The 26,671-nt window shown below is 42.1% G+C and overlaps 1 protein-coding gene across 1 annotated transcript; it reads right to left on the bottom strand.

Moving 5' to 3' along the window:
* Positions 1-20,460: 20,460 nt before the first annotated feature.
* Positions 20,461-26,578, bottom strand: MED21 (mediator complex subunit 21). Its single transcript, XM_055809309.1, has 4 exons — positions 26,454-26,578; positions 26,032-26,146; positions 23,592-23,692; positions 20,461-20,933 (listed from the first exon to the last, which is right to left on the bottom strand). Exons 1-4 carry the CDS (start codon positions 26,493-26,495, stop codon positions 20,757-20,759), a joined length of 435 nt encoding a protein of 144 aa, XP_055665284.1. The 5' UTR covers positions 26,496-26,578; the 3' UTR covers positions 20,461-20,756.
* Between the last annotated feature and the right edge of the window lie 93 nt (positions 26,579-26,671).

Below are 26,671 nucleotides of genomic sequence, written 5' to 3'. Positions count from 1 at the left end.
TACAGTTGGCATTCTGGGCTGTGAGTGTACATTGTTGGGCCGTGTCCAGCTTTTCATCCACCAGCACCCCCAAGTCCTTCTCTTCAGAGCTGCTCTCAATCCCTTCATCCCCCAGCCTGTGTTGATACCAGGGGTTGCCCCGACCCAGGTGCAGGATCTTGCATTTGGAGGTAGTAGTTGTATGTCTGTGTGGATGTGGCATGAGTTTCTAAATGGGAAATGCCCCAAGCTTTGCTTCTTGTGAAAGTGCCTTTGCAGGTAACTCCTCTGGCACCCCAGTCTTTAGCTGCTCCTGCAGACTCTCTGGCAAGTTTTCTCCTCTTGATGAATTAAAAAAATAAATTAAAGATTTATCATTAGTTCGGATAATTTTTTGTTATTTGTTCTTCAAAGTCCTTCTTTTTGGCCATCCTTATTGCATTTTTTCATTTAATCTGCCAGAGTTTACAATCGTTTATATTTTCTCCCTTAGGGCATGCCTTCAGCTTTTTGAACTTCTTTCTAATGCCTTTCCTTGCTCTGCTGCCTAACAAAGCTGGCTACCTTTTGCCCTTTCTTCAAGCCTTTCTGAAAAGAAGGTACGTACTGGAACTGCCCTACTGATACAGCATCCCTCAGCAACCTCCGTCTGGCTTGTAGGAACTTATTTTCATAGTTGCCCCTTTTAATTCCTTTTAAAATGCTTCCTTATTTTTATACAGTTCCCCTTTCCGAAGTTGAGCATATCTGTAATGGACATTTGGCCTCTATAAATACTGTGCCTCAGGTCCAAGTCAAGGGCTGCATCTTCCCTTATGAGCTTCTCCATGAAATGGAAGCATCTAAAAATTTGACCCCAGTGTTACACCCCACTGTGATCTTTGCCCAAGGTACCCAGGGATAACTGAAGGCTTTACCAAATTCCCAGCCTTTACAGCCTCTGTGGTTTCCCTCCGGGTGGCGGAGCAGTGCAATCACAGTGCCAGGGGAGCTGGCAGTCACCCGTGTCCCTTGGGCCTGGGATTCCCTCCCACACAGGTGCTTTGCTGCTCGGCACAGTTGGTTGGTGCCATTTGGGCCGAGAAGAATGGTTGCCCACTCGTGGAGGCAAGCAATGTGTTGCCATGGCTGGTGAACGTGTAGCAATGTGCACATCTTCCAGGATCAACACTCATGCGTGTGGAAACTCCAGCTCAATAAACTCACGCAGCAGAGCTTCCAGGGGAAAAAGAGAATTGGAGTGGTCTTCCTACATAAGCTGCATTTTCTATATTACATCTTAAAAAGGGGAACTCAAGTTAAAGACCAGGCTGAGGCTTTTATTCTGATAAAGGGATCTAGCTAGCCTACATTTAGTAAATGGTATTGAGCCAGTGCCTCAGAAATTGTAGGCAACATGACTAAGAAGTCTGTTTTTCCTGATGTGTGCGAGGTCACCGTTCGTACACTGCAAACAAGGAAACAGGAGAGAAATAGGAGCTCATCTTGTAATTGCACTAAATGTTTTTGGACTGGAAAAGCTTCCTTGAGGGGACAATTTGACTAAGTAGCTGGTATTTTCCAGAAAATCAGGCACAAACCTTTCTTACAGGTACAACCTCAATTCAGAGGGCAGCAGGAATAATGCAGGTGGAGGGAAGTCAGTTCAGCATGTTATCAGCCAGAGAAGGCAAAATGAAACAAATTACCTTTGTCATATTTTTACAGTTTCCCTGAAGCGTGGGAGCAGATTACGGAGCGATGGGAAGGGTGCAGTTCCTATCAGAAAGAGTAACTGTGCATTTATCTCTGTTACAGACATGTGGCTGACTAACAGCACACCCAGACCCGCTTCTGTTTCTGCCTCCTTTACCTCATAACAGAAGGAAGCCTTAAGATACAGTCTTACCTGCAGACCCATAATAAGATAACAGAAAGCTGTCGCTTCTGATCTCAATCTTCTTTCTAAAATTTCAGTTCCCGAAGGATCAAATTCCAAAGCCCAAAGCCAGGCTTTCCGAGTGCCCATTGTTTGTGACAAGCTTGTCCTGTATCAAACAAGTCTGCTCTGATGCAGTGAAGGGACCTTACCCAAAATTCCTGATGAATCCAGAAAAGCTTTTGTCTAGCGATGACTTTGGGTGTATTTATATAAATGCAGGAAAGAGAGCAAAATGTAACAGTGAAGACCAGTGCAGTGTTAACTTGGACAGGCTATTTTTGAGGGCAGCCAGTCAGGTGGTAAAATGACACAAAAAAATGTAAACTGAAAGTACAGGTATCACTTACTTAAATATCTGCTTCAGCAGCAAAACAGTCCCATTTACTAGTGTTTTCAAATCTGTGTGAGGGAATGTCAGCATCAGCATTCTTACCTCATCCCTATGGAGCTGCCACTGCAAGAGGAGCTGTCGGGTGCCCTCTCCAAAGGGATGGATGCACAAGGGATTCTTTTGCTCACTAAATCTGAAACCTGAATCTCAATTTCATAGTGGCAAATGGAATGAAAAACTGTTCAAGTGAAGCTGAATATCTCCCTTGACTTCTGAGCATCATTCAAAGCCTCATAAGCTTCCATATGAAACTAGGAAGGGTCCCCTGTGGCACTGTTGTGATGTGATGTCCAAGGTTTCTTGGCTCCAACTTTGGATAAACAAATTTATCAAACAAAGAGTAATCGAAAGAGAAACAACCTGAACTGAAGCAAGCCAGCATTTGTTCTGGCAACATCTGGCTGAGGTAACTGCTGCCGTTTTAACTAACTCTTATGCACTGTCTTCTTCCTCACTTGAAGAAAGAAGCTGTGCAGATGAGGAGACCCAGGCAGCTTCAGCATGCAGTAGCTGGCAAAGGGAGCAAGCATGGCCATGCAGTGGTGAGCACCCCCCTGCAGTCCTACAAGAGCAGTACAAAGTTTCATTTGCCTTTCTGGTGATGTTCTCCTGACTTCAGTGGAGTCTTTCGCTGGGCAGCAGTAAACATGTTTCTTCAATAGCAGTGATATTGTTAACCAATTCTCTTCAAGGCTGGAATATGCAGAGCACTAACTGAACCAGCTTGGGAAGACTCAGGGCATGGGGGAAGGTTGGGTGGAAAAGATCAGTTTATGGATGCTTGTTTAGGAAATATCAATAACTCTTGTGACAGCTTGACACTGACTTTGAAAACAAAGAATGAAAATGAATTTATCACTGATAAAAAGAGAAGCGTTTGAAAAGCTGAATGGGGTTTTACCCACGTGGCTGCTCTTAGTCAAGGATTCCAAGAAGCAAAAGCACAAGGTCAAGTAGCAGCTCAACCCCACTTTATCTCCCAGACAGTGACAAATGGTGGACTGGAAGGAAAATCACTTCAGGCACGTGCAGACTTTCCACAGCTAATCTGAGATTTTACATTTAACTGGTTTTGAAGCATGTGGAACCAAGACAGAGTAAAGAACAATAATGCATGCTTCAGTGACTTCCCCATAACACAGCAACAACAAATAGGTAATAAAAGTGTCGCAGACATTGACAAAACACAGACTATCCTGTTCCTTTGTTGTGTTTTTGTCCCTAAATATAACTCAATATTGTGGCCATGATCTTTGCTTAATGGTGACCTTCAAGCTTAAAAACAAATTGGACTTGTGGCTATATATACACCCCCCCACACACAGAGGCACTCTTCTTTCTGACAGAGAAAACCTAGCAGAGGTAAAAATCCATTTTCCCCACAGGATTTCTTGTTCAGAAATAATAAGAATAAAATATGAAACATTTTGGCTTTACTGAGACATTTCTGGGAAGCATCAGAAATACCGTTTTCCTAACTTTTCCCAGAAGGAGCTAGGGAATCACATCTTTAGCATAGACGTCTTTACTCCCAAATGTTTCCCCAGGTATTTGTGTTCTGTTTGTTCTCAGTTACTGCCTTTTTTTTTCTTTCTTCCCTCAATGTAAGCCATAGTATATAGCCTGAATTAAGCAGCCCTTTCTCTTCTCATATTGTCTAGCTAGTTAAACTGTGGCAAAGACAGAATTATTAGAATTCAGGAATTTTTTTATCCTCAGAGTGCCCCATCTCTCTTTGGTCCTTTTAATTCTCTTTCCTGCCCCTTCCTTTTCCAGCCTCCTTCTCTGGTATACTTTAAACCATTGCAAGATACAAATCAATGAACAGTGTTATGGAGAAAAAAAAAAAAAAGTCTTCAGTATTTTGACTATGAATAATGCTGAAGAGGTTTTTATTTCAAAGTTTTGAAATGTATGAAAAACTGAGGCAAAGAAAAAATTATTTTAGGAGGGAAAAAACAATCAGAGTTTGCCAACGGGTTGGCTCTTCTTCCTCCCACAGGAAAAAAAAAAAAAAAAAAAAGCCTGCAATGACTTTTCCAAGATTTTTGTTTTCGATATGATTTTGTACCAGGAAAAGAACTAGTATGATTAATCTCTAAAAAGGAAGATGAAGAGATTTGTTCAGAAGCGTTTTCTTTGAGCCAAACAGTGGTCATCACTGTAGGTCCATTATAGAAGGTCCTGGCAAGATATGCTTGGGGAGAGCTGATGGTACTTTAGCCTTTGACTTCCTCAAGGCTGGGATTTAACCCTGAAGGGAAAGGAAGAGATGTGAAAACCTTCTTCTGCGTTGTGCTGCAAGTGCTTCTGAGCTCTGATGTGGCAGCTCTTCCTTTGGGCAGGATGAGGCAAAGGTTGGAGCCAATTCTGGCAGTACTTATGGCAGAGGTTTTGGGAGCCTGATAGCACTCCCTAGAAGCAGATGCTGTTTTGAAGGGTGAAGCACTATAAGCTGCACAAGTGAGCAAGTGAATAGATGACAGAAAAAGGAGATTCTGTACAGGAGGCCCCATAAGGAGACTTTCCTCCTTTGGCAGAAATGAAGCCTGATAGCAGCATTTTCAGATATTGCTCTGAGATGTCAGTGAAAGCCCCCAGACACCTTCTTGGCATCTCTGCTGGAACCTGGAGGCAACTGGTGGGCACAGCCTTTCTGTACTTTCTTTCCAGAAGGTTTAAATTAACTCCAGCTGGATTTGTGGGAAACCTGAGGATTTTCTCTGAGGCAGCAACCTCTTGGAGCACAAAAACTCTTAAAAACTCCTGGAGTTTCTGACAGCTGTATGTATCATTATCTCACCTTTTTTGTGAAGCCAGGAATAAAAATCTTTTGTGTCATACGTGTTTCTTCCATACATCACACTTTTAAGTCACTTGTTTCCTTTCCATGCTTTCTGAACATTGCAGTTACTGGGGTTTACCTCCAGCTTCAAGTGCAGATATAAGTCTTATCTGAACGGCAAACCGCGTATATTTCTGTGAAATAACTTCTTTACTGCTTCTTTTTCCCCTGAGCCCACAAATGATTGCACTGTTTCTGTTATGGCTCTGTGGAAGGATAGAGGCCTTTTTTGTGCCTGAGCCCTCACACTCAAAGTCATCCCTTGCTTTGACCCTGCTCACGGTGGTGGTAACTTTCAGCCTTTTGTTCAGAGGTCTCTCAACAGCCACTCGCATTCAGAGACTCAAAATATTCTGAACAGCAAGCACTGCAGAATCAGGCAAAGAAAAGGAAATTTTAAAAAGTTGGACAGGGACGAAGGTATCTGGAAGTAAAACTTGCTAGGCTGAAGGCAGTACGCTTGGCATCAGGAGTGGAGAACTGTACCCTGCAGCCCAGCAGAAAAAATTTTCTGTAGGACTGAAAGGTGCCTGTTTCGTCCTTGCGTACGATCCAGTGATACTGAGTGGATGTTCTCTGTAACTGTTGTGCCTGCGTTTTTTCATGGTATATAGTTTATCTTTGAAAAAGTAACCACAAGTGCTGCTACAGGCTTAAGAGTTTTATTGCCTGCAGGGTCAGCCAAGTGGGAGTTTTCCATGCAAGGAAACCATCTTGAGAGGGTGTCTTTCTCAGCTCTAGTCTTCCTCCAAGGCCTAGGGTTAAGGCTTATTTGAAGTCCTACCACAAGCACGTGCGAGCATGAGGCAGCGCTGTCCCCAAACAGCTCTGATCTTGATCACCAGCCACATTTCCAGGCTGCTCCCTGGAGATGCAGCAGGACTAACAGTAAACACTAGCTGTTACTTCAGATCAGCTGTACCGTGCATTTCAGACTGTGTTGTAAGGCCATGGTTCAGAGAGGTTCGTAAGTCAAGAGGTAGTTTGAATAAATACATAAGGACGCAGTCAGCCTGCCTGAAGGGTGAAGTTCACTCTAGCTGGGCTTTAGGGTCTTCTCTGTATAGACACAACAGAGATTCAAGTTCAGATGAGTACTTGGGGAGCTTCCTAACAAGCTCTGAAGGCCATGGAGGAGTGGGACTTTTCAGATCCAACAATCTGATTCGGGCACATTTCTAACTCTGATAATACATTTTTTGTAAATACAAAGCTGTGCCCATCGAGATCCAGCATTTTTTTTTTTTATTTTAGAAGGTAGCTGAACGATTTCCTGGACAAAGCAATGTAGGTAGAACACGAACTGATAAGAAACCTCAAAGTTAATACAAGATTATGGTACTATTTCCATGAAACCACATAATTTATATAATATCAATTTTTAAAGGTATTGACTGTTCATTCTCCACACACAAAAATACTTCATGAAACAGCATTTCAGTGTTGTTTTCCCACCTGATTCAACCCAAGAAGTGCTAGAAACCTTACAAGGCTGTTCTCTCGGAGCTTATTCCCACTCTGGAGCAGGCACGCAAATGTTTGTGTGATTCTGCAAAATGTACAGTTTAGGGATCCGAGTTCCCTGGTGGAGGAAGTGAGTAAGTCGGTTTGACTTCACTGGCAGTTACTCACATCCTGTGAGGAGACAAGTGGGAAGGGGGGGAAAACCACAAGAAGAGGAAGATCCAAGACGAGAGATAGAGGGGGGTGGAGGGAGACGAAATGACAGTCAGTGAAGCCTCAGTGGTAAGTGGTCCTGACTTACTCTGTCCTTTGCTGGCACAACCTAGAGAAATTTGTTGTAATTGTGAGAACACAAGTAGTAGGACAGTAAGATGATCCCTGATTATTATAATTTCCTTGGATATCTCTTAACATTTTGACTTTCAGTAGCACATAGTATAATATGAAAATGTTGATTACAACTTCAAATTTCTGTTCATAGATAAACGTTATATGTGTGTGCATGAGGTGTCTGTAAACGTATTTATATGCTCAGAGCTATAGGAGGGGATTTGGATATTTAGGGATAAAGCCGAAAAACATGCTTAGGAGTTAACTCACTACTTCATGCATTACTTCAAGTTTCAACCCTGACTTGTCTGTTGCTTTATGGATCAAATCCAGTAATAACTGTGTGTAACACATGACAAGAGCCTTTACTTTGTGCAGAAAGGTGTCACTCAGGCATCTAGAGAGCGCTTGATGGGCTTGCCCATTCCCAGTTCTGGTACAGAAATGCTGGATTATGGAAATGGACAACAGCCTGAGGCCAGTGGTGACAACCGGACAACAGCTTTCTTAAGGGGGCAGGAACCACCTATGTTTCTACAGTGCTGTTACTGTGGCTGTCTCTGCCCCTCCAGCAGAGCGATGAAGGGGTTCGGTCGATGCTAGGTGAAAGCTGGCCACATTAAAGGCAGGCTTGGATCCAGTCTCCCCTGGCATTTGGGGCTGCTCAGGTCAGGTATTTTGTTTCAAGCTTGTGCCACTGCTAAGTGTTTTACTGTGTAGAATTCATGGGCCAATAAATGGAGCTGGCTACATCAGCTCCAGCTGACACTAGCATTCTCTAAAGAAGCCTATAGCTTGGATTCAATTGATTTAGTCCCTTGCTTGGATCATTAATTTCTCCAGTAAGTCTGGGGGCAGACAGGGAGCATGATGAGGTGGCTGATCCATTGCTTCCCAGCAGAGGCAGTTCAGAATGTGTAACTTGGAGCAAATGGTACTGCACTAACACATCAGGTTGTGCCCATACCTCAGTGCTGAATCAGGGCCATAAAGAAGGCTAAGTCTAATGCACTGTACTTTAAATGCTTCCTGAAAGGTTCTGGAAACCTCTAACATCAACTAAGATTGTGTTCCGAAGGAATGAGTTCAAAATAGGTCAAGGCAGACTCATTTTTACATTATGAAAAAGCCAGAGGTACTTTAAAAAGTTCAGCAGACTGCTTGCCTGCCATTTAAGGAGACCAGCAACACTACCTGGAAAATACTGTTCCTAAAATCGTGGGGCGGGGGAGGGGGGCAGAACTTCACAAGTGTATTTTAAGAGCAGTTTTAAATCACTGTCACCCCATAACCCACTGCACACACAGCATCTGTCCTGGCTGGGAGGGAGCTATAAGCTCACAGAAACTTAGACCTTCACAAGCAAAAATCAGTATTTATAAGGGAGGAAAAAGAATGAGGAAGGATGTGGGGAGAGAGATGAAGATAAAAATTTTTTTCTTACTCTTTATTTCTGCACATCCTTTTGGCAAAGAATCCCCTTCCCCAGACTTTGGCAATAGGTGTGACAATTAGCTCTGGCTAACGTGCTTCTGATCTCCTCTGGAAGCTCCTGATTATGGATTCTCTCTCCTCAGACAGCAGCTCAGATTTTTTTCTGGAGAAAGCACTGCTTCCATAGCAGCACGAGGGGATTTTGAGCAGCAGAGCCAGCTGCAAGGCTGATGTGTTTTGGGAGGACAGCTGTGCCAGGTCCTTGAGGCCAGAGAGCCTTTGAGGGAGCACAGGGAGGTGACTGGGGTGAAGGTGCCACTGGAGATGGGCAGAGACAGACTGCACCTGTCAGACACCCACAGACTGGTAGAAATAGTTTGAAACCAGGCAAAAATGGGATGTAAAGAAAAGCTTTGCAGAGTGGAGGTAGGAAAGGTAGGACTGAGGGGGAGCATTCACGGGTGTCTCTGCCGAGGGATCAAGGTTTTAAATCCAGCTCCCTTAGCTTAAGTTCAGTTTAAAGAAGGGATGATGGGTCAGGGAGACAAGATGCAGAAAGAGTAGGTTAGCAAGCAGTTGTGTGATGTCCACAGTATTTTATTACGTTTGTCATCTACCAGCAAGTTCTTCTTCTCCCTCGTTCTATCTCCCATCTTCTAACACTCAGAATATTTTTGCTTTAATTACGTACCACAATTTAGAATAATACTTTTTCAGAGTGGTTGGAGACTGTTTAGCCTGTATTTCCACAGACCATTGGAGTCTGTAGAACATTTGAGTCTGTATTTCTCATGAGTCTGTAAATGGCATTAACCCATCAGGGTATGGCTCCAGGACGCATGGGACAAGCACATAATTCACTGACCAGAAGCAGGGGGTACCAGGTTCTCCTCTGTATAGACACCCACCCTGGTTCTTAGGCACCATACAATCAGCCTTAGTTGGAGAGAAGTTTTTCAAGGATGAGACGGTGACCTTAGTACTCAATAACAAAACATTGTGCACAATGTTCGCCTTTTGTTTTCTGTTAACTGTTTGTTATTTATTTAAATCAGCTACCAAATCTCCCTAGCTGTTTCTGGTGGCTTCCTGGTTAAAGTCTGTTACATGAGTATTTAGGTCAAGCCAGCCTAACCTTAAGAGACACAACAAGAATTGCGTGTATCTGAATGTCTGTGCATGTGGAGTGAATCTGAGAACTCCCTGAAGTCTTTCAGATGTGATTATTCATCTCCCTGCTCAGCACCTGAAGCTATTTTTAACATTGATATAGTAAAGTAGGTATCTGCAAACCTATGTGATAAGTAAACAGAGCAGACTTGGGAATGACCTAAGTCTGCAAGACCCCTGTCCCACTGCCTCTCCAAAAAGACAATGAAAACGTTGTGATTAGTGAGAAGTGTCTGGTAAGCTTAGCTATTAACACAGACTGAACTATTCAACCTTCCTAATAAAGGCAAACTTGTGGGCAGTTCTTGTGGGATGACATTTTCTTTGGATGACATCACTCTGTAATAATTTCGTAAAAATACGGTGACGAAACGTGCAACAAGTGTTCTTGCCTTTCCAGACACCTGTGAGTCAGCCTAGACTGCTTTTTCTACCTCCAAATACAGACAGTTACAGAGCTAGTTTTCTGAAAGCTGTAGTAGTGACAGAGGCACTAATACAAAGAGTAATTAAAGCATGTCGTTGATGTATTCTGGTTCTCTCAACATTTCAATCCATCAGGCTCCCCCCCCCCCCATTTTTCCATTTCACAAAGTTTATTTATTGTATATCTCAACTTTGCAATTTTATGCAAAAAAAATAATGCAATATTAAGGCATGCAAGTTTTAAACCCCCGATTAAATTGTTTCATTGTTTTTGGAGTTTATTGTTCTGTCTGTGAGCTGGTGGCATCTCTCTGACTGAGAGTGGGGAGAAAATCAGCATCAGACAGGAAACTCGAAAAATACAGGTTTCAGAAAGTCCAAAGCACACTGCGGCTGTAGTCATTCTTGTGCATCTATCCCCAGCGGCAAAAAAACATACCTGCCTCATTAAACTCCTGTTGAATTACAGTAAGCGCTAGTCCTCCCCCGGTCCTTTTACCCTGTCACACTACAGGAACAGCTGGTACGTGGCAGGGCCTCAGACCCTGTGTGCAATGGGGAACTCAACTGATTTGTCGCTTGATTGACTTGTGCCATCCTTCACCGTGACACGCGCATTTGCTAACCCCCCCCAGTAACAAAGGGCAGTTTTGTCCAAAGCTGAAGTTTCATCTGGTGGCTGGCGTGAAATGAAGTGGTAACATGGGTCACTGGGTAGATCTACTTAAAGCCGCTGTAATGAATGACACAAAGGAAATCCCTTCCTACTGCTCTGAGACAAAATGCTGGGTTCGAACGCACAAAGAATCACACCTGTCCCTCCAGATGGGGTATCGGTGCTGGAAGAATGCCTGCACTCTTCCTTCTTTGTGCATTACAGAAGCAGTTAGTTTTAAGACCTGTCTTTCTAGCAATTACTCAAAAAAAAAAATCAATTTATAGATTACCAAAAGAAGGTAATACCAAGGTACACCTTTTTTATCAGGTGAACAGTACACATCTGTTAAATACCGTCAAACTAATCTCACCCCAGATCTGTACAGGACCCGTGGCATTTATTCCATTGTTGCCTGCCCAGTTCCTTAATATTTAATTACATTTATTTTGACTTGCCAGAGAATCATGAGATCAAGTTGACAGAACACTCTCTTGCATGAAAACCTCAATTCAGAGAAAGAGCAGATGAAAATATTGCAAAGCAAACAGCAGAGGTAGTCACTGCTGTATTTGGCTGTTTCATTTGAGCCACTGAAAATAATTCTTTGTCCCTTTATTCCAGTTCAGAACGAATGTGTCTCCCATTGCAAGATGCTAAGCAGATATTTCACTTGTCAGGACACGCAGTTCAACTAAATGGGTTATTCAAGAGCTTGATTATCAGCAAGAGACTACCACATCCCCATTTTCTTGCTGCAATACTCTTTTGCTGTCATTTCCATCCCACACAGCAATCCTTTCCTTGTACATCCTAAGCTCCTATCCAGCCCCAAAGTTTACTATATTCAATCCATTTTGACCGAGAGGGTTTGAGACATGAACTTAGGCCACTCACCTTCCAGTACAGAGCCCTAACTTTAGGGTTACAGCCTGTTCTGGAGCAGCGAGTCCCTGCATCCCTTTTCTTCATGGAGCACTTCTACTCTGCATATTCATTTGTGCAAGCCCTGGAAGCTGTGCCTTTCCTCCTCCCTTTGGATATATTGACTCATACTAGAGCATGAACCACATCTGTGCGTTCTCAATCTGTCTCTCTGGACTAAAAACAATTTGAGTGATTCCAGGCAAAGTGGAACTTCTTTGAGAGAAAAACCTGGCATGGCACCTCAAGGGTGTTTTACAGAGTTGTGTGTAGGGTATGCCCTGAAAACTAAGCCAAAGTGACCACAAACAGTTTAAGCAGTATCTGCTACAGACTCTTCCACTTTTAGACTAAAAGACTGACCCGAAGATTTTGAAAGAAAGGAATTCAGCTCCTGGAGACAGTCCAGGGTGACCACAACAAGGAAGGGTACCTCTCTGCAACCAATTTTGACACAGTTCTCTCCTCAGTGTAGGTTTATGGAGGGTTAAAATACCAGAACAATGCATTTCTGGCAAGTGCAACAGCTGGCTCTATTGTGTCTGGTATAGGAGTTCCTGAGTACGTCAAGATTATGAATCATAAGTGAAAAAGATAATTAAAAGCTCTGGAGTGCAATGTCCCCTTGCAAGCCCTCCAGTGCAGTCCCGCACTCCCATTTCTGGGAAAGGACGTTTCCTTGACCTCAGTGGGGTACTGCAATAAATCTCTGTGATTTAACTGCTAACACCAAAGCGGTCAGGTTTTGTGCGTAAGTTAGGTCATAAGTACCAGAACAAGGGCTAAACACAGGATGAAAATGAAAGGGGCTGCTAGGGTGAGCAAGACCACCACATGGTATTCAGTTCAGAAGCATCCAGTGACACAACCCCAGACACTGAAAGCACAGAACAGCATCTCACACCACAAGGCTGTAGCACCAAAGACCCAGAGCCACAAACACTAGAGTACCATGGGAAGAAAGCAGGGGTGATCAAGGGCACTGTTAAGCTACCCATTCCCCACAGCAGTAAGACACTTGTTTGATTAAGTGCCTGGATAATCCTAAGAAATAATCCAGTTCCATGCCATAAAGAGGTAAGAAATAAGTTTAACAACCCCTGACACAAAGACTGAGGATGATGTCATCCCAAACTTAAAGCTCAGCATCAGTCTGACCCTGAACCTGTGGTTCAGACACACCAGGGCAGCACCAGGGAGAGTTTTCAGAGCAAGCCGCAGCGTTCACGCAGCCCACCCAGCTCTAGCTGTGTTCACGGTCGGGTTGAAAAAAACATTGCTCTTTGAAAAGCCATAAATCATAACATGACTTGCTCTGAAGACTGATAACTCTGGAAAACTGAAGTTCAGTTGCCACGCCTCAGTGTCAGATGTTATCTACAGAAACCAACCACAAGTTCCCTTTAGAAGGCAGACTACAACTTGTTTACACTTTAACTTCATTATTTAAGAAGTTACGATATTGCAGGTTTGTCCTAGCAGCAATCAAGCATAAAGAGCTGTGCAGAGTATAAGCATAATCTTTCTTACTGTGGTAAACGATATCACTTAATTACCCTAAATGATTAGATTAATTTCTGATGCTGCTCCATAGGATTCTTCCTGATATTTTTTCCAGGGAAACCGTTTTTCTTCCATTTTAACCTACCAATTTACGGTCTATTCCAAAGCCCATCAAAGTCAGGGTTTCAGATGAGGTCAATACCCACCATTACACAAAAGACAATTAAATACAACCTAGTATTAAATAACAAGTAACGCAGTTAAGGAATACTAGCATCTACAGATGCCTAGCAACTTTCTGAAATCATAAATACAAGCTCATGGTACAACTTTTGCGAAAAAAAATATCAATCCCTTACTCCCCAGCTACACCAAAGGTTAAAACACTGCCTTTTAGCTTGCCTCACCATCTGAATTCCTCCTCCTGTTAGAGAGGCTGGCAAGGATTAATTACTTTTAATTGGCCAATTAAGAACCAGGTGGAAGGAACCACACAGGTGAATGCGGCTGTATACTCACTCACCTGCAGCTGCAGCACAATACCTGCAGAGGAAGCAAGACAGGGAAGCAAACACAATCGTTCCCAGCTGAGAAATACTAACGCGACAAGTAGAATTACACTTTGCACACTTGAGCACACAAGTGAGAGCTGCTCATTCTGCCTCATTAGAGGATTTCACTTCCTCTAAGCATGCCAGAGGCCTCCTCCGCCGCTTGCTGGGAAGGATTGCCCTTGTCGTGGGTCAGCACAAGCAAGGACAGGTTCCCCTCTGCGCTACTTGTATGCCTGTCTGACACACTGCAAGTCTCGGGACTTCTGTAGCACCTAGGAACTTCAGCTCTCCTTTCCTAACAGGGTCTGCTCCAGCAACGTGGTTTGGGCTCTTAGGTGCCTAAAGCCAGCTGGAACACGTCACCCAGATCAGCTGCAGGCACCTCTTCATAGCTGGCTCCCACAGTACAAATTAAACCCCTGTAATTTTAACCCGTTGTATAATTTTACATTTCAATGGTGACTTTTGGGGAAGGAAGACCACATTGTGCATCCTTTAGGAGATTCCTTCAGGAATCTATTTTAGGTGTGACTCAGCTTCTACATTTATGAAGCTAAAGGCACGTGCATGCTGCAGCCCCAACCCCGACTGCGATGCTGTAGGGAGAGCCGTGTAGTGGGAGCCCCATGAGAAGGGAAGAGGTACCTCACCAGGAGGTCTGATGCTAGGTGGACATTATATACCCACTCACTGCCCTTTAAGTCATCCAAAATGTTTTTTCTTCTTCACTGCAGTGTTTCCCTTTCATCATTTTAACACTGTGCCTCTTCCTTTGTAAATTACGCAATAAGTGCACAGAGGGACACGTGCCCCACTTTATAGTACCTAGGGCAGTTAGGAGGCTTCCTTACCTTTACACACCCCCTAGTCCCACTGAAATAAAGGGTCCGCTTCCCCTCCAACAAATGGCATTTGAGCACAGCTGGGTGCTTCTGCTGGATTTTTTACAGCAGAAGTTGGAAAAATTATTGCACCCTCATTGCATCACTGCACAGGAGAAAGCTTTCTGACAGCAGCTTCTTGCAATTTTTAAAACACTACCAAGTGAAAACCTCGTTTGCCAAAGCTCTCCTTTCAATCCCAGGTTCATTAAACACATAGACTGCTGCCACATGTGGAAAGGTTTCTCTTAACTGCAGAATCTGAAAACTGCCCAGTTTTCAAAATTATTACTTGCTTAAGTTGTTTGTTGACAGGAGCATTCAAAAAAACCCCACACCAACAAACACACAGCAGGTCGACTGTTAAAGAACCTACCCTTTTTCTGATACCCCTGGAAAGGAAGCAGAGAGAGGGAACCGTATTTTTTTTTCCTTTCAGAAAGATGCACTTTATTAGGTTGCATACAATACCATCCTGTCCTAACATTTTCCCTTTAACATCCCTCTTCTTCAGCACTGAAATGAAATTTGCTTTCCCCTGTTTTTCCCAACTGAAGGAAGCAAGCAAGCAGACTGTTACTGCTTCCTATCCATCATTCTGCAGACACCCGTGGCAGCCCCACCTCCACAATCTTAATAGGGCCTCAGTGCAAGAGCCCTCTTCTTTTGAGCTCTTAGCTTCAATGGGTTTTCCTTTTTATGAAAACGTCTTCTCTCCCTTCGATCATGACTTGGGAAAACAATTATGACTTTTCTCTAGTACTTGTGGAAAGTTAATGTGTAGTCAATTGCTTTCCCACACAGCCACAGAATGAGGTATGTTGTTTCCTGGAAGAGGGCTTCTATTTCAATCTTCTTTTTTTAAGTGGCCAGCAGGGAGAAAGGATGTTTTGCAGCCAAATTGCACGGTCCCTGCTTAGCTACAAATTTCCACTTCAGAAAATTAATTCATTTAGGCCTTCAGTGAAGTGTACAAGGCTAAAGAGGCTAAATGCAGGACCCTGGTAATATTTATAGTAGGTAAATACCAAGTTAAAATGGTCAGGGAAGATCTGTTTGTACTGTTGTGCTGGGCTACTTGAGTGTTACTTATAAACAGAAATTCAGAAGAAACATGGTGACAGTCTGAACAGTTCTAAACCAGCCCTTTTGTGCTAGGAGCAGGAGTTCCACGTGCTTGGCCGTGCTGGTTGAGTACAGCAGCAGGAAAAATTCAAGTCCTGGCCTGCTTGTTTAGCTACCATGAATGAGCAAGGTTTCATACAAGGCTTTCCAAGAAAAAAAACACAAAACATAAAGCCTGCATGTAACTGTACACAAACAGCATGTAATAATCGTGAAGCTACAATCCTACAAAGCATGTTATTCTTACTACATTAAAACTGACAAAAACTTCCTGAAGATCGTTGCCACTGTGCATGCTGCTCATTGCAAGGACATAAACCAGAGTGGCTAACATACCTGAAGCATGAAAAAACACCTTGTTTGCAAACTTTGTTTTCTGTGCCATTTGTTGCTAGAACATAGTCCTATGGTCTTGAGGTAAAAAGGTACTGTCAGTCAATCAACAATTTGTTAAGTCAGCGAGAAGTCATTCAAACATTCTTCCATAGATACAAAAGAAAAAACTATAATAAAACTTTTGCTCTAGTCTCAGGTTTGGTGCCTGAAAATAGGGCTTTCATTATTTCTTACGTAAGACTACATAACAAGCTATATAAAACACAAATGCAATTTCTTTCTTTAGAGGAGACTGCCTTTGTCTAATAGTGAGTCAGCATCATCTGACGGATCAATTTTCTGTAAGTGTAGGATGTGGATTTTGCATATCACACTCTCCAAGGGCACCTGTTGGAAACTTGGGTCACTACAGCATGGAATTTCACACCACACCTAAGGTCAACTCAGTGGCCTCCCAGCGCAGAGACCTACATCCCCAAATCTCATCAATAAGAACGAGACTGATACCAGATACCTCAAGTCTTCTGTCCTCCAGATCTGCCTTTCTAGAAAGGGGACAACAACATTCCTTAATACTTTCTTGGTTCTTTCTGAAACTGTTGATGTACCTATAGGACCACTCAGGTCAGAAGGGACCTCGGGAATTGTCTAGTTCAACCTCCTGCTTAAAGGCAGGTCAGCTGTGAGGGCAAAAGAGATTGCTCAGGGATTTATCCAACCAAGCCTTGAAAAACTTCCCAGGATTTCCAGCTTCTCTGGGGGACCATGTTCCAAAACTTAATTATCCCGATGTTGAAAAAGCTTTTCCTTCTGACTAGTCAGAACCTCTCATGTTTCAATTTACGTCCATCTTCTGTCATTCTTCTGCCATGCACCACAGTGAAGAGCCTGGCCCTGTCTTCTCCATAACCTCCCCTCCCCAGTTATGGACAGCAGCTGTTGGATGCCCCCAAAGCCATCTCTTCTCCCAGCATAGCTCCTGCAGCCTCTCCTCATGGGGTAGTGCTCCAGCCCATGCCATTGTGGTGGTCTTCTGCTGAACTTGTAGTTCCCTAACATCTTTCTGATGCTGGGGGCCCAAAACTGTACAGTGTTCCAGATGCAGTCTAACACATGCTGAGCAGAGGGCAGTAATCACTTTCCTCAATCTACTGGCTGCATTCCCGCTAATACAGCCCAGGATGCTGTTGGCCTTTTTTGTTGCCAGGGCCAGCTGCTGGCTTGTGTTCAGCTTGCTGCCTGCCAAAAGCCCTAGTCCATTTGATGGAGCTGCTCCCCAGCCAGGCAGTCTCTGGCCTGTATGTTGCAAACTCCCAAAATCTTTTGGTATCAGTTCTGCAGGGATGGCCAGGACAGGCTCCCCATGCCAAACACAGCAGAAGCTCTCAGATCTCCAAAGATCATCTACAACAGTAAGCCAGGATTAATTTCATAAAGACACGAAGCTAAAATATTGTTAACGCGCTTTTCCCAGTATCTTTAAAAACATGCGTACAAATTCCTCTCTATTCTTGAATCTGAAAATGAGAACAGCTGCTGTGAGGTGCTCCTTTCCTCTGAGCAGGTTGTTTACAGTAAAGAACTAGGCTTTGATCAGCCGCTTATATTTACTAAACTCATTCCAACATCTTTGCCAGTGGGCTGTATGGATTCTCAACATGAGATGCTCCTGTTCATTTGAAGTGGTTGAGATTGTTTTTCAATGGAATTTTCCATTATGCTCTGCGCTATCTTTCTTCAAAGCACGATGTGTTCACTGGTCAGTACTCCTTGTCCAACATAATATGCAGAACAATTTTATATCTTGCTCAATGTTTTTTTCCTTCCATGATGCTTTACCTCCATTTATTCTCCTGTCTCAGCCAGTTTCCTTTTACAGCGCCCTTGGACATAACCTTGTATGTTTGTGAGCAGCTGTTATGTAGGGTTTTTTCTCCCCCCTTCTCCCTCTCTTCAGTATTGAAAGTCTGGAGGCAGTCAAGACTTCTCAGTGAAGATATAACACCTTTTCCCAAAGGCATTCCCCCCTACCACCACCTCTTTTTTCCCCTGTACTGAAAGCTGTGGTGCAAAATGGCAATGACAGGAATCCTGCATGCCATAAAATTTTTCCATGAGTATCCCCCCTAAGAAAATTACTAGAATTATGTGCTGTTTTTTAAGCAGAGATGTTTAAACACCAACAGCAGGGGCTGGACAAATTAGCACCTCTATGATAGAGGGGAAAGGATTCCGCATCTCCAAGCCCCATCTCCACATCTCCATTAGACAGCTGTAGCAAATCGGTAGTTTTCACCCTCTGTGTCAGAGCCCAACAAGATACCCAACCTTACCATCTGACCTGCAGATTGAAAAAGAGCAGGTGAAGATTTACAACAGCTAGTCCAGCAACACAATATACAAGAACTAGTGGGGTTGTGCATCTTGCAGTACTACTCACTCACTAAATCATTACATTATTTCTCAAGGAAAAAAGAGCTATTTTGGCTTTCTTGCATTACTTGTTTTAAACTGTATCACAAACTGCATCTCTATGAAATTGGCACATTCACTAAACTAGATGCAGGTAAAGAAAACCCAAACACATTTACTAGGGAGCTTACACCTCTGGTTAAGGTTTATTTCTAAGCGTGTTAACTGTTTGCTCCTGATACATGCTTTAACATAAGGTGGGCTAGCATGTTCAGATAAATAGCAACTAAAAGAAAACAGTTCTACATTTAGGCAATGTCAGGCTGCAAAAATACAGCAGTTTTCAAGTACAAAAAATAGAAAAATATGAAATTGAAAGAACTATATCATTACTGAAGATGTATACCATCTCCCAGAGAAAAAGTTTCCAAGTTAAGTTCGAGGTGATGCACGTGTTAAGCTACACCAGGGAATCTACTATGAAGATCTAACTTTTTTTTCCAGCACCGTACAAATCTCAAAGAAAGACATCTCAATTAAAAAAAAAGTAAATGCAAGCAAAGCCTAAACATTTCACACTCAAGTTTTCTAAGTCTACTAGTTAAAAAAGCAAACAAACAATAACAAAAATATCCACCCCAACCCCTGACCAACTTGAGATGCACTGGATGCAGGTTTTCTAGGATAAAACAAAACCAAAACCAGGCCCCCATGACTGACTTAAAAGTGAAAATCTGGCCCCTCAAGACTCCCCAGGACATGAGCATATTTACATAGCTTAGTAAATTGCCACAGCCCAGTCATTCTTAATAAAGTTCCCGTTACAGAACTGGGGCTGAACTGTAGCCTGTTCACCTCCCAAATTATTTCTCCTCCTGCAGAATCTGTATAGTAGAAGAGCTTCACAATAGCAAACTAAATTTATGACTACAGATATGCAAATTTGATAAAATAATATTACATATTTAATTAAATACCAATCTGATTAAATACTTCAGTTTTAGCACTTGTTACAGGTAGGAACAGCTTTGTAGTTTTTAATCTGTTTTGAGAACAGGCTGTATACAAGATGGATCATGTGACATGTTACACTCTTCCTTTCACTGGTGCAGTCCAGTGAGTGGCTGCATCCAATTCCGTAAGAATCAGCACGTTAAAGACACATTTGAATTGCTCTAGTTAACGACAGTATATCCAATATACAGAAATAGGTAGTTTTGATCAGGAAATGAGCTGGTATTATGTGGCAATAAACAGCATCCTACAATAATGGAAGGCTGCTAACTCAAAAGTATGTAAGACGACTAACAGTTCAACTCCAAGTTCACGCACTGAACTTTACATTATCTAGCGGTTTGTTTTGCGTTTGGTTTGTTGGGTGTCTCCCCTCCCCCCAAATATAAAAAGAGATGCCGGTACTTCTGTACTGCTAGGATGAGGAGCAAAAATCTATTTGGCGATTCAATGTGTAAAGATAAAACCAAAAAACTCTCTACAGCACACAGCGGACAACAGGCCTCTTGCTGCTTAGGGTAACAGCATTCATGTGGCAGCCGCTGCTTACACTGAAAAGCAAATTATGTAATAAGTTATTTTCAGTTTCCTCATTGCTAATTTCTTCCCAGTCAAGGAAAGCTTCCTCATTACTGTCTGCTTTAAAGGTGTTCACCGGTTGCCACGAGAATGCAGAGTATCAGCAGAAGCAGAGAAATGGCATGAGCAAGTAAGAGTAAACATGTCAGTGGCAATAAGGGAGTCAAAGACCCATTTGTGAATTACAAACACTTACTCTGCAAACATTAGAGCTTACTTATCCATTTACTTGCTCTGTAAAGGGTGGTAAACTAGCCAAATAGTAATACAAATGTTTAATTACCATTTCTGTCAATTAAAACAGATGGCCACCACTGTATTCACATCATTGTCTAGCATCGTCTCCATGGAACTCTGGCAAATTCAAGTGTGTCTATTTGAACCTTACAAAAAATACACCCAGAACATGAAAGTTTGAAAGTAGGAGCGAGCAAGTTACACAAATACTATTAGTAATTTTTCCTCCTGAACCCCCTTTAGGGACTAGGACCTGTGAAATCAAGATAACAAATCAGACTGAAGGCAGACATATTTATGAACAGAAAATAAAGCTCAGAGATTAATACTTTAAGTCAAAGCAGCATATATAAAAATTCATGCAATTCTAGAACAGATCCACCAATTCCAGAGTAAAAGCCTTTCTCACACAAACACTGCAGTTTGAGCTTTTATAAAAGACATTGTTACCGACGATCAGAGCACAGGAGAGTCCCACAAGAGCTGGGCTGGGTGTCACAGCTCCCAGTGGATAGAGGGTTGTTTCAGCACGACTGCCAGCAGGGCAGCTACGCAGGGACACGCTGCCCCCGGGGGCTATGAGTCTGGCAGGGGCTGGCTGTGCGTACCACTTCTTGTCTTCAGCTGTGACTGGGCTATGTCTGCCAGGGCACTCTGTATTTTTTCCAGCAGCATATCCCCACGAAAAACTACCTCTTCCAGACGGGCAGCTGCTTCATGATTTTCTTCTTCTAATCGATACAGGCTAGCAGCCTTTAAAATAAAAGGGAGAAAAGTAAGGATCTTCAAATATAATACAAAATTTACTTCACTACTAAAGGATGGTGATGGAACAGTTAGCACTCCCTAAAACAGAAAAAGATTCTCTTTTAGCTCCTGAATTACATACTTAAAACTTCAAAGCAACTCCTTATAGGCTGCAGCCTAAACTGGTGCATATCCGCATGGAGTAAGCACAAAAAAATCACCAGAGATCTTAGCTTCTTTCACATTATGACTCTTGGCTCAGTACTGCTTTTCTTGATGAGGAGTATTTATCCCTCTCCTCACTCCCTTACTGAAAGGTGCTAAGCAAGATGTAAGCATAACTTATTCTTTTAAATAGCATATTTCAGATGAAATTTTATTATTTACTCTTAAATATTTTGTTCCAAAACCAAACTGCTTTTCAGTTACAAAAGACTTAGTGAAATTAAACATATTAACTTCAAACTATTTTAATCCTTTAAAATATTTACCAAATTCCAAACTACTAAACCGTGTTCTAACTGGGCAATAGAAAAGACAAAACAAAATAGTTTGAAACTGGTATTTTTGGAAGCAATTATACAGGTCCTTAAGAGGTCATGCTCAAACTAACCAGCAAATTATATCCACGTATTCACCTTCTGTTCTGCAACACTGATGTTTTTAGTGAAGGTTAAACACAAAGGACTTGACAGCCTTTGGAGGGTCAGAGAAGGAAGATGGCAAAAGGTAAAAGTTTGAAATTTAGAATCCAGCTCAATTACTTCAGTCTCAGCTGTTAAACAGTTTAAACAGACTGTTTAACAGACAAGCCACAGATTTGAGCAGAATATGTAATACTAACCTCACCACAAAAGAACTCAAATGGGACAGGTAAATTATGTTGGGCATTAGTGTAGCAGCCCCTTTTATCATTATATCAGCTTCAGATTTGAAACATATACTAGGACAACCTTAGTATTAAAAAAAAAAAAAAAAAAAAAAGATTGGCCTAAGTACATCTCTATTAACCAAGTATCTATCTACCTCTTCTCACCAAAACTTACACTGCATATTTTAGAGTGTTTCAAGCACCTTCAAAACATTTTTTAAAGAATGTCAGAGTATTTACCTTTAATACTGCACAAATGAAACAACAGAAAATGAAAACTAAAATCAGCAACTGATGGAATCTAAGCTAACTAATCTCAAAACCACACCAAACAAAAAAAATCAGAAATTCTTGTGAAACAAGATTCTGCATTAACAGAGCAAGAAACTGTTCAAGTATCGCCTCTAAGGAAAGCACGGCCATAGTGGATAACCAATTCCTCTTTCTGGAGCACCTTGCTTTCCCTACATCAGCTGTCACTATGATCAGACCCTGATCAATCATGGAAGAAGCCTGTAATTTTTCTGCAGCAGGAAAGCTATCTTCAGCCATTAAATACGCAGTTACATGAAATTATCCTAGTGTTAATGGGCCCAATTAGTACGTTCAGCAATTATAGTGACTAGCAGAGTTTCCAAATTTAACCTCCTCTGTTTAAAACCAAATCTGATGTCACTGTCAAGTCATTTTGTATTTGGCCCAGCAGGCACCTCTAGTATTAATCTTCCGTAAAATGCCTTTGAATAGTCACAGATTATCAACCCAGATGCAAAAACCTTCAGGTGATTTTAAAGCAGTTCAAGGGTTCTCAGAGCAACAGCATTGTTTGCATCCTTGTTGCATTCTAAACAGAAAATACTTGATAGAAATCTAGCAGTTAGAATCAAAAAGTGGGGGGAACGAAAAGATGCTGTTTAATAGGCAAGATCTGTAGGTAACAGCAAAAAAACCCCAACCAAACTGCAACACAGCAGCATTCTTTGAATTTGGGCTCCAAGGCATTTTTTGGAAGTGAGAAACAGCCAAGTATTATGAAAAGATTCACAAGCTGTTTGCAGCAGTTCAGCTTCTGTAAGGCAAGGAATGGAGGTCATGATACTGGCTGCATATGCTAATAGCTACCTAGCTGCCTTCTGTTCCCAAGCTCTTCCTAGAGTACCTCTGGTCTAAAGAGAGAAGGAGCAAGAAACAAAAGCACCAAGTTTGGATGGTCCAAAGGAGGATACCCTATTGCTGAAAATTGAAAGGACTGTTTTGTGACAGAGCTGGAGAACTTAAAAGGATACCCTGCAAACCCTTTAACAACCAGAAACATTGTGGAAGAACAATAGGCTTTAGTAAAATGTTGGCTCTGCAGCTACAAAATGAAACACGCTCCTAATGTGCAACATAATGTGAAAGATTATCCAAGGCAGATAAAAAACCCAATAAAAACCCCACAATGCATCGGTACTGTTGCATCTGTTGTATTAATATTGGAGCAGCTGGGGAAAAAAAGGGGTAGCAGTTTCCAGTATTCCAGTGTTATGAGCAAAACACTTTTTTTTTTAAACATTCTAACAGAAAACTAAGTTTAAAATATTATCACTGTGTACAACCTTTTTTAGAACTAGACAGAAGTTCAGTATTTCCACTAAGCCTAAAAAGTACTCACAGGCTACCCTCATGAAAACTTCAGGCTTATATTAAAATCACTTTTCAAGATTACATGGCCTAAAGAATAAAAAATGTGTTTTAAAAAAAGGAAAGTTTGCCTTCAGTTATGCTTTGATATTTTACTTGAGAGCACTTACCTGCAGAGCTGCTGTCGATTCTTCACTAGGCAGGGAATCTATTAGAACATCAATATCTTTTGCAGTTCGTGCAATCAATGCTGCGAACAGTTGGGCATACTCTTTAAAAAAAGAGAAAGTCAGCCTACTCAGTACATTATTAGAAAAAGCACAATTCTGCATACACAGCAGAAAAAATTCTACAGACTTGAAGTACACAGGTGTTAAAATTCTCCTACATGAAGAAAACAACAGTGTCACAACTGACGGGAACCCACCACACTAGGAGATGAAGGCGGTTTGATTCCAATCCTAGATTAAAAGGGAACTGGTTATACAAAGGGCTGGGCTTTGTACAAATGAGAACATAGTTAGAACTCCATCATCATTAGCCAGTTAAGAAATTACTAACACCAGTATTAAGTGTCCTAATCACTACATTAAGTATTGAGAAGTAGCTAAAAACCCATTTATCTTTTCAATCCTTGCCTTGAAATCTGCCACTAGACAAAAAAAAAAAAAAAAAGAACACTAGAAACAATGTAAAGATAGTGATTCAAATAGATTATTTAAATCATGTTAAGAAACAAATTATTAGTAAAAGAATTTGAGGTTTTTTATTTTTTAAAAAATAATTCCTAGTCAGCCACAGAAAAAGTTAAATTGTCCCTGAGAAATGGAAAAGGACTAGAACTTTATAACAGATATATTTATTTTTTTTATATATTACATATATTTATTTTTATGTAGCTATTTAGCCGCTATATTATTGAAAGAACTACATAGACTTTTAATAAGAGACACCATAAGCCAGAAACAAAACATTTCCATGTGGAAATGAGTCTATTCAGTTTGAATTAATTCATTACTACCACTAAAATATTGAAACAGTCCTTTTCAATTTAAAATTTTATGTATTTTTTTCTGTTGCTTGGTTCATGAACAGTCTCTGGAAGAAGAGAGAAAATAATATCCAATTGCAAAAATTATAGAAAAGACTGACATTCTCAAAGGTACGCTTGATTTTAACTTAATAAAACCCACAACAAACCAAACATATTCATTTAAAGCTTACTCAAGGTTATCACAGGGTTTACCTGTAAAGAGTTTTAAGGCCTTCTTATTAAGACTTTGAATATCTAAAGACACATAACTGGTAGCCTCATCAGCATCACTAACATAGCTGTATGATTTTACTGAAGTCACTATATTCAGAATTTTAGGAAAAGACAAATCAAAAGAGAACTCAGTCATGACCTGCCATTGCGCCAGGGGAGGTTTATATTGGGTATTAGGAAAAGCTTCTTCACTGAAAGGGTTGTCAAGCATTGGAACAGGCTGCCCAGGGAGGTAGTGGAGTCACTATCCCTGGAAGTGTTCAAAAACTGTGTAGATGGGGCGCTTAGGGACATAGTTTAGTGGTGGACTTGGCAGCCTTGGGCTAATGGTTGGACTTTATGATCTTAAAGGTCTTTTCCAACCTAAATGATTTTATGATTTTAAGATTTTAACAAGGCCTGTAGCTCCTGGAACCACACTGATGCTGGCAGCACCTTGAACAGCAGCAGGGAAGATGAAGAAGCAAACAAGCCTTTCAGCTGGCTCTTCCAATTCCAGTATCAGAGAGCAAACTATTGGAACTTCCAATTCCATTATCAGACCAATGAACAACTAGTATTCAACTGTCCTAGAAGGTGCATCACTGTGCTCAAAACCAGTCTCCCCTGACATCCTGCTAGACAAATGTAATCTGATACAAAATTATGCAATTTTTTCTTGGGGTGGGGGGGAGAAGAAAAAAGATTCAGAATTAGAATAACACGCTTATTTAAACACTAACTTAAAATTCACTAACTTAAACTTCTCAAATCAGAGAAAACTTTTAGTTTGCTTGCCAGTTTCAGTGTCCTAACACTAGTTTCTTGTCTCCCAAAACCACCAACCAACCAACAAAAGCCCCCCAAAACCAAACAAGCCAACAACAAAACCACAAATGACAATGGGGAGATTCAACATGACATTATTCCTTAATTATATAAGCAGATAATAAATGGAGAAATGCAAATTAAAAGTTTACAACACAGATCATTTTAAATTCATACATGATTTCATAAAACTAATATTCATACTTTCTAAAAAGATTTCTTGGAAGTAGTGGACAACTCATTAACAACCTCTTGCAGCAGTCCTATTAAAATGATTTCTATCTGTAGTGCTACTGTGTCTGTGTAAAGAAACCAGCACAAGAAATAAATCTTAATGCTTACTTAGTACTTAAAATCACATTTCTGCTACCACAGTCCTCTGCAGCAAGTGCAGCTGACATCAATTTACGACTTAACTTCAATCACTCCACCAGTTCATGGTGGAATTGTCTGCCAAGCATGTACAGATGTTGAGTTATAGAGCATACTGTATCAGAACACGTTCACGTTTTGTTAGGAGGTGCAGAAACACTTGCCTTCTGTTGGATTAGCAGGCTGATCTTTGTTTATTGCTGTCTGAATGTTGCTGAAAGAGGCTGGGGGGCCACACTGCTGCAACACTCCAATAGCATTACAGAACTGGTCTGCGAGCTGCAAGCAGTAAAGCGATCGTTAATTTATTTCACCACTAAAGCCGTTTCAATTTTATTTTGCATATCGGCAGACCCCCGCAGAAGCCCACCCCCGCAGCCCGTGGCGATACCCCCCCTACCCGGGGGCTGCCACAGCGGGGGCGGGGAGAACAACCGCGACTCCTCACACCCGCAACGGCCGGGCCCGAGCGCAGTAGCAGAGGCCGCGGAGGCAGGAGGGGCCGTAACCCAGCACCAGCCCCCCCTCCCCGCTGGTAAGAAGAACGTCGAGCACCAGAGGAGAGAAGAGAGCACTACCGCCTCACCGAGTTTACCGCGTCCTGCAGCTGCGTTAACCGATCCGCCATGGCGCCGCCGCCCACCCGACAGTACCCAGCGCAGCCAATCGGGCGCCTGGATGTTGGGTGGGCGGGAGAGGGGCGGGGCAGGGACGGGAGGTGGCGCCGGCGTCCTTCCGGTGGGGCTAGGCGGTCCTGGCGCGCCCCCTGCAGGCCGGGAGGAGGCCCGGTCCAGGCGGGGGCAG

Source organism: Falco peregrinus, chromosome 6 (genome assembly GCF_023634155.1).
Source record: "Falco peregrinus isolate bFalPer1 chromosome 6, bFalPer1.pri, whole genome shotgun sequence".
Lineage (NCBI taxonomy): Eukaryota > Metazoa > Chordata > Aves > Falconiformes > Falconidae > Falco > Falco peregrinus.
Note: the sequence above shows the minus strand (reverse complement) of the source record. Positions and strands in the feature narration are given on the sequence as shown.

Bases quoted from the DNA above. Each gene is read 5' to 3' on its own strand.
- MED21 (XM_055809309.1), bottom strand. From the start codon at position 26,495: ATGGCGGATCGGTTAACGCAGCTGCAGGACGCGGTAAACTCG. The intron at 23,693-26,031 runs GCAAGTGTTTCT...CTTTTTTTAAAG, and splicing joins GCCTGCTAATCCAACAGAAG to AGTATGCCCAACTGTTCGCA. The intron at 20,934-23,591 runs GTAAGTGCTCTC...TTTATTTTAAAG, and splicing joins AATCGACAGCAGCTCTGCAG to GCTGCTAGCCTGTATCGATT.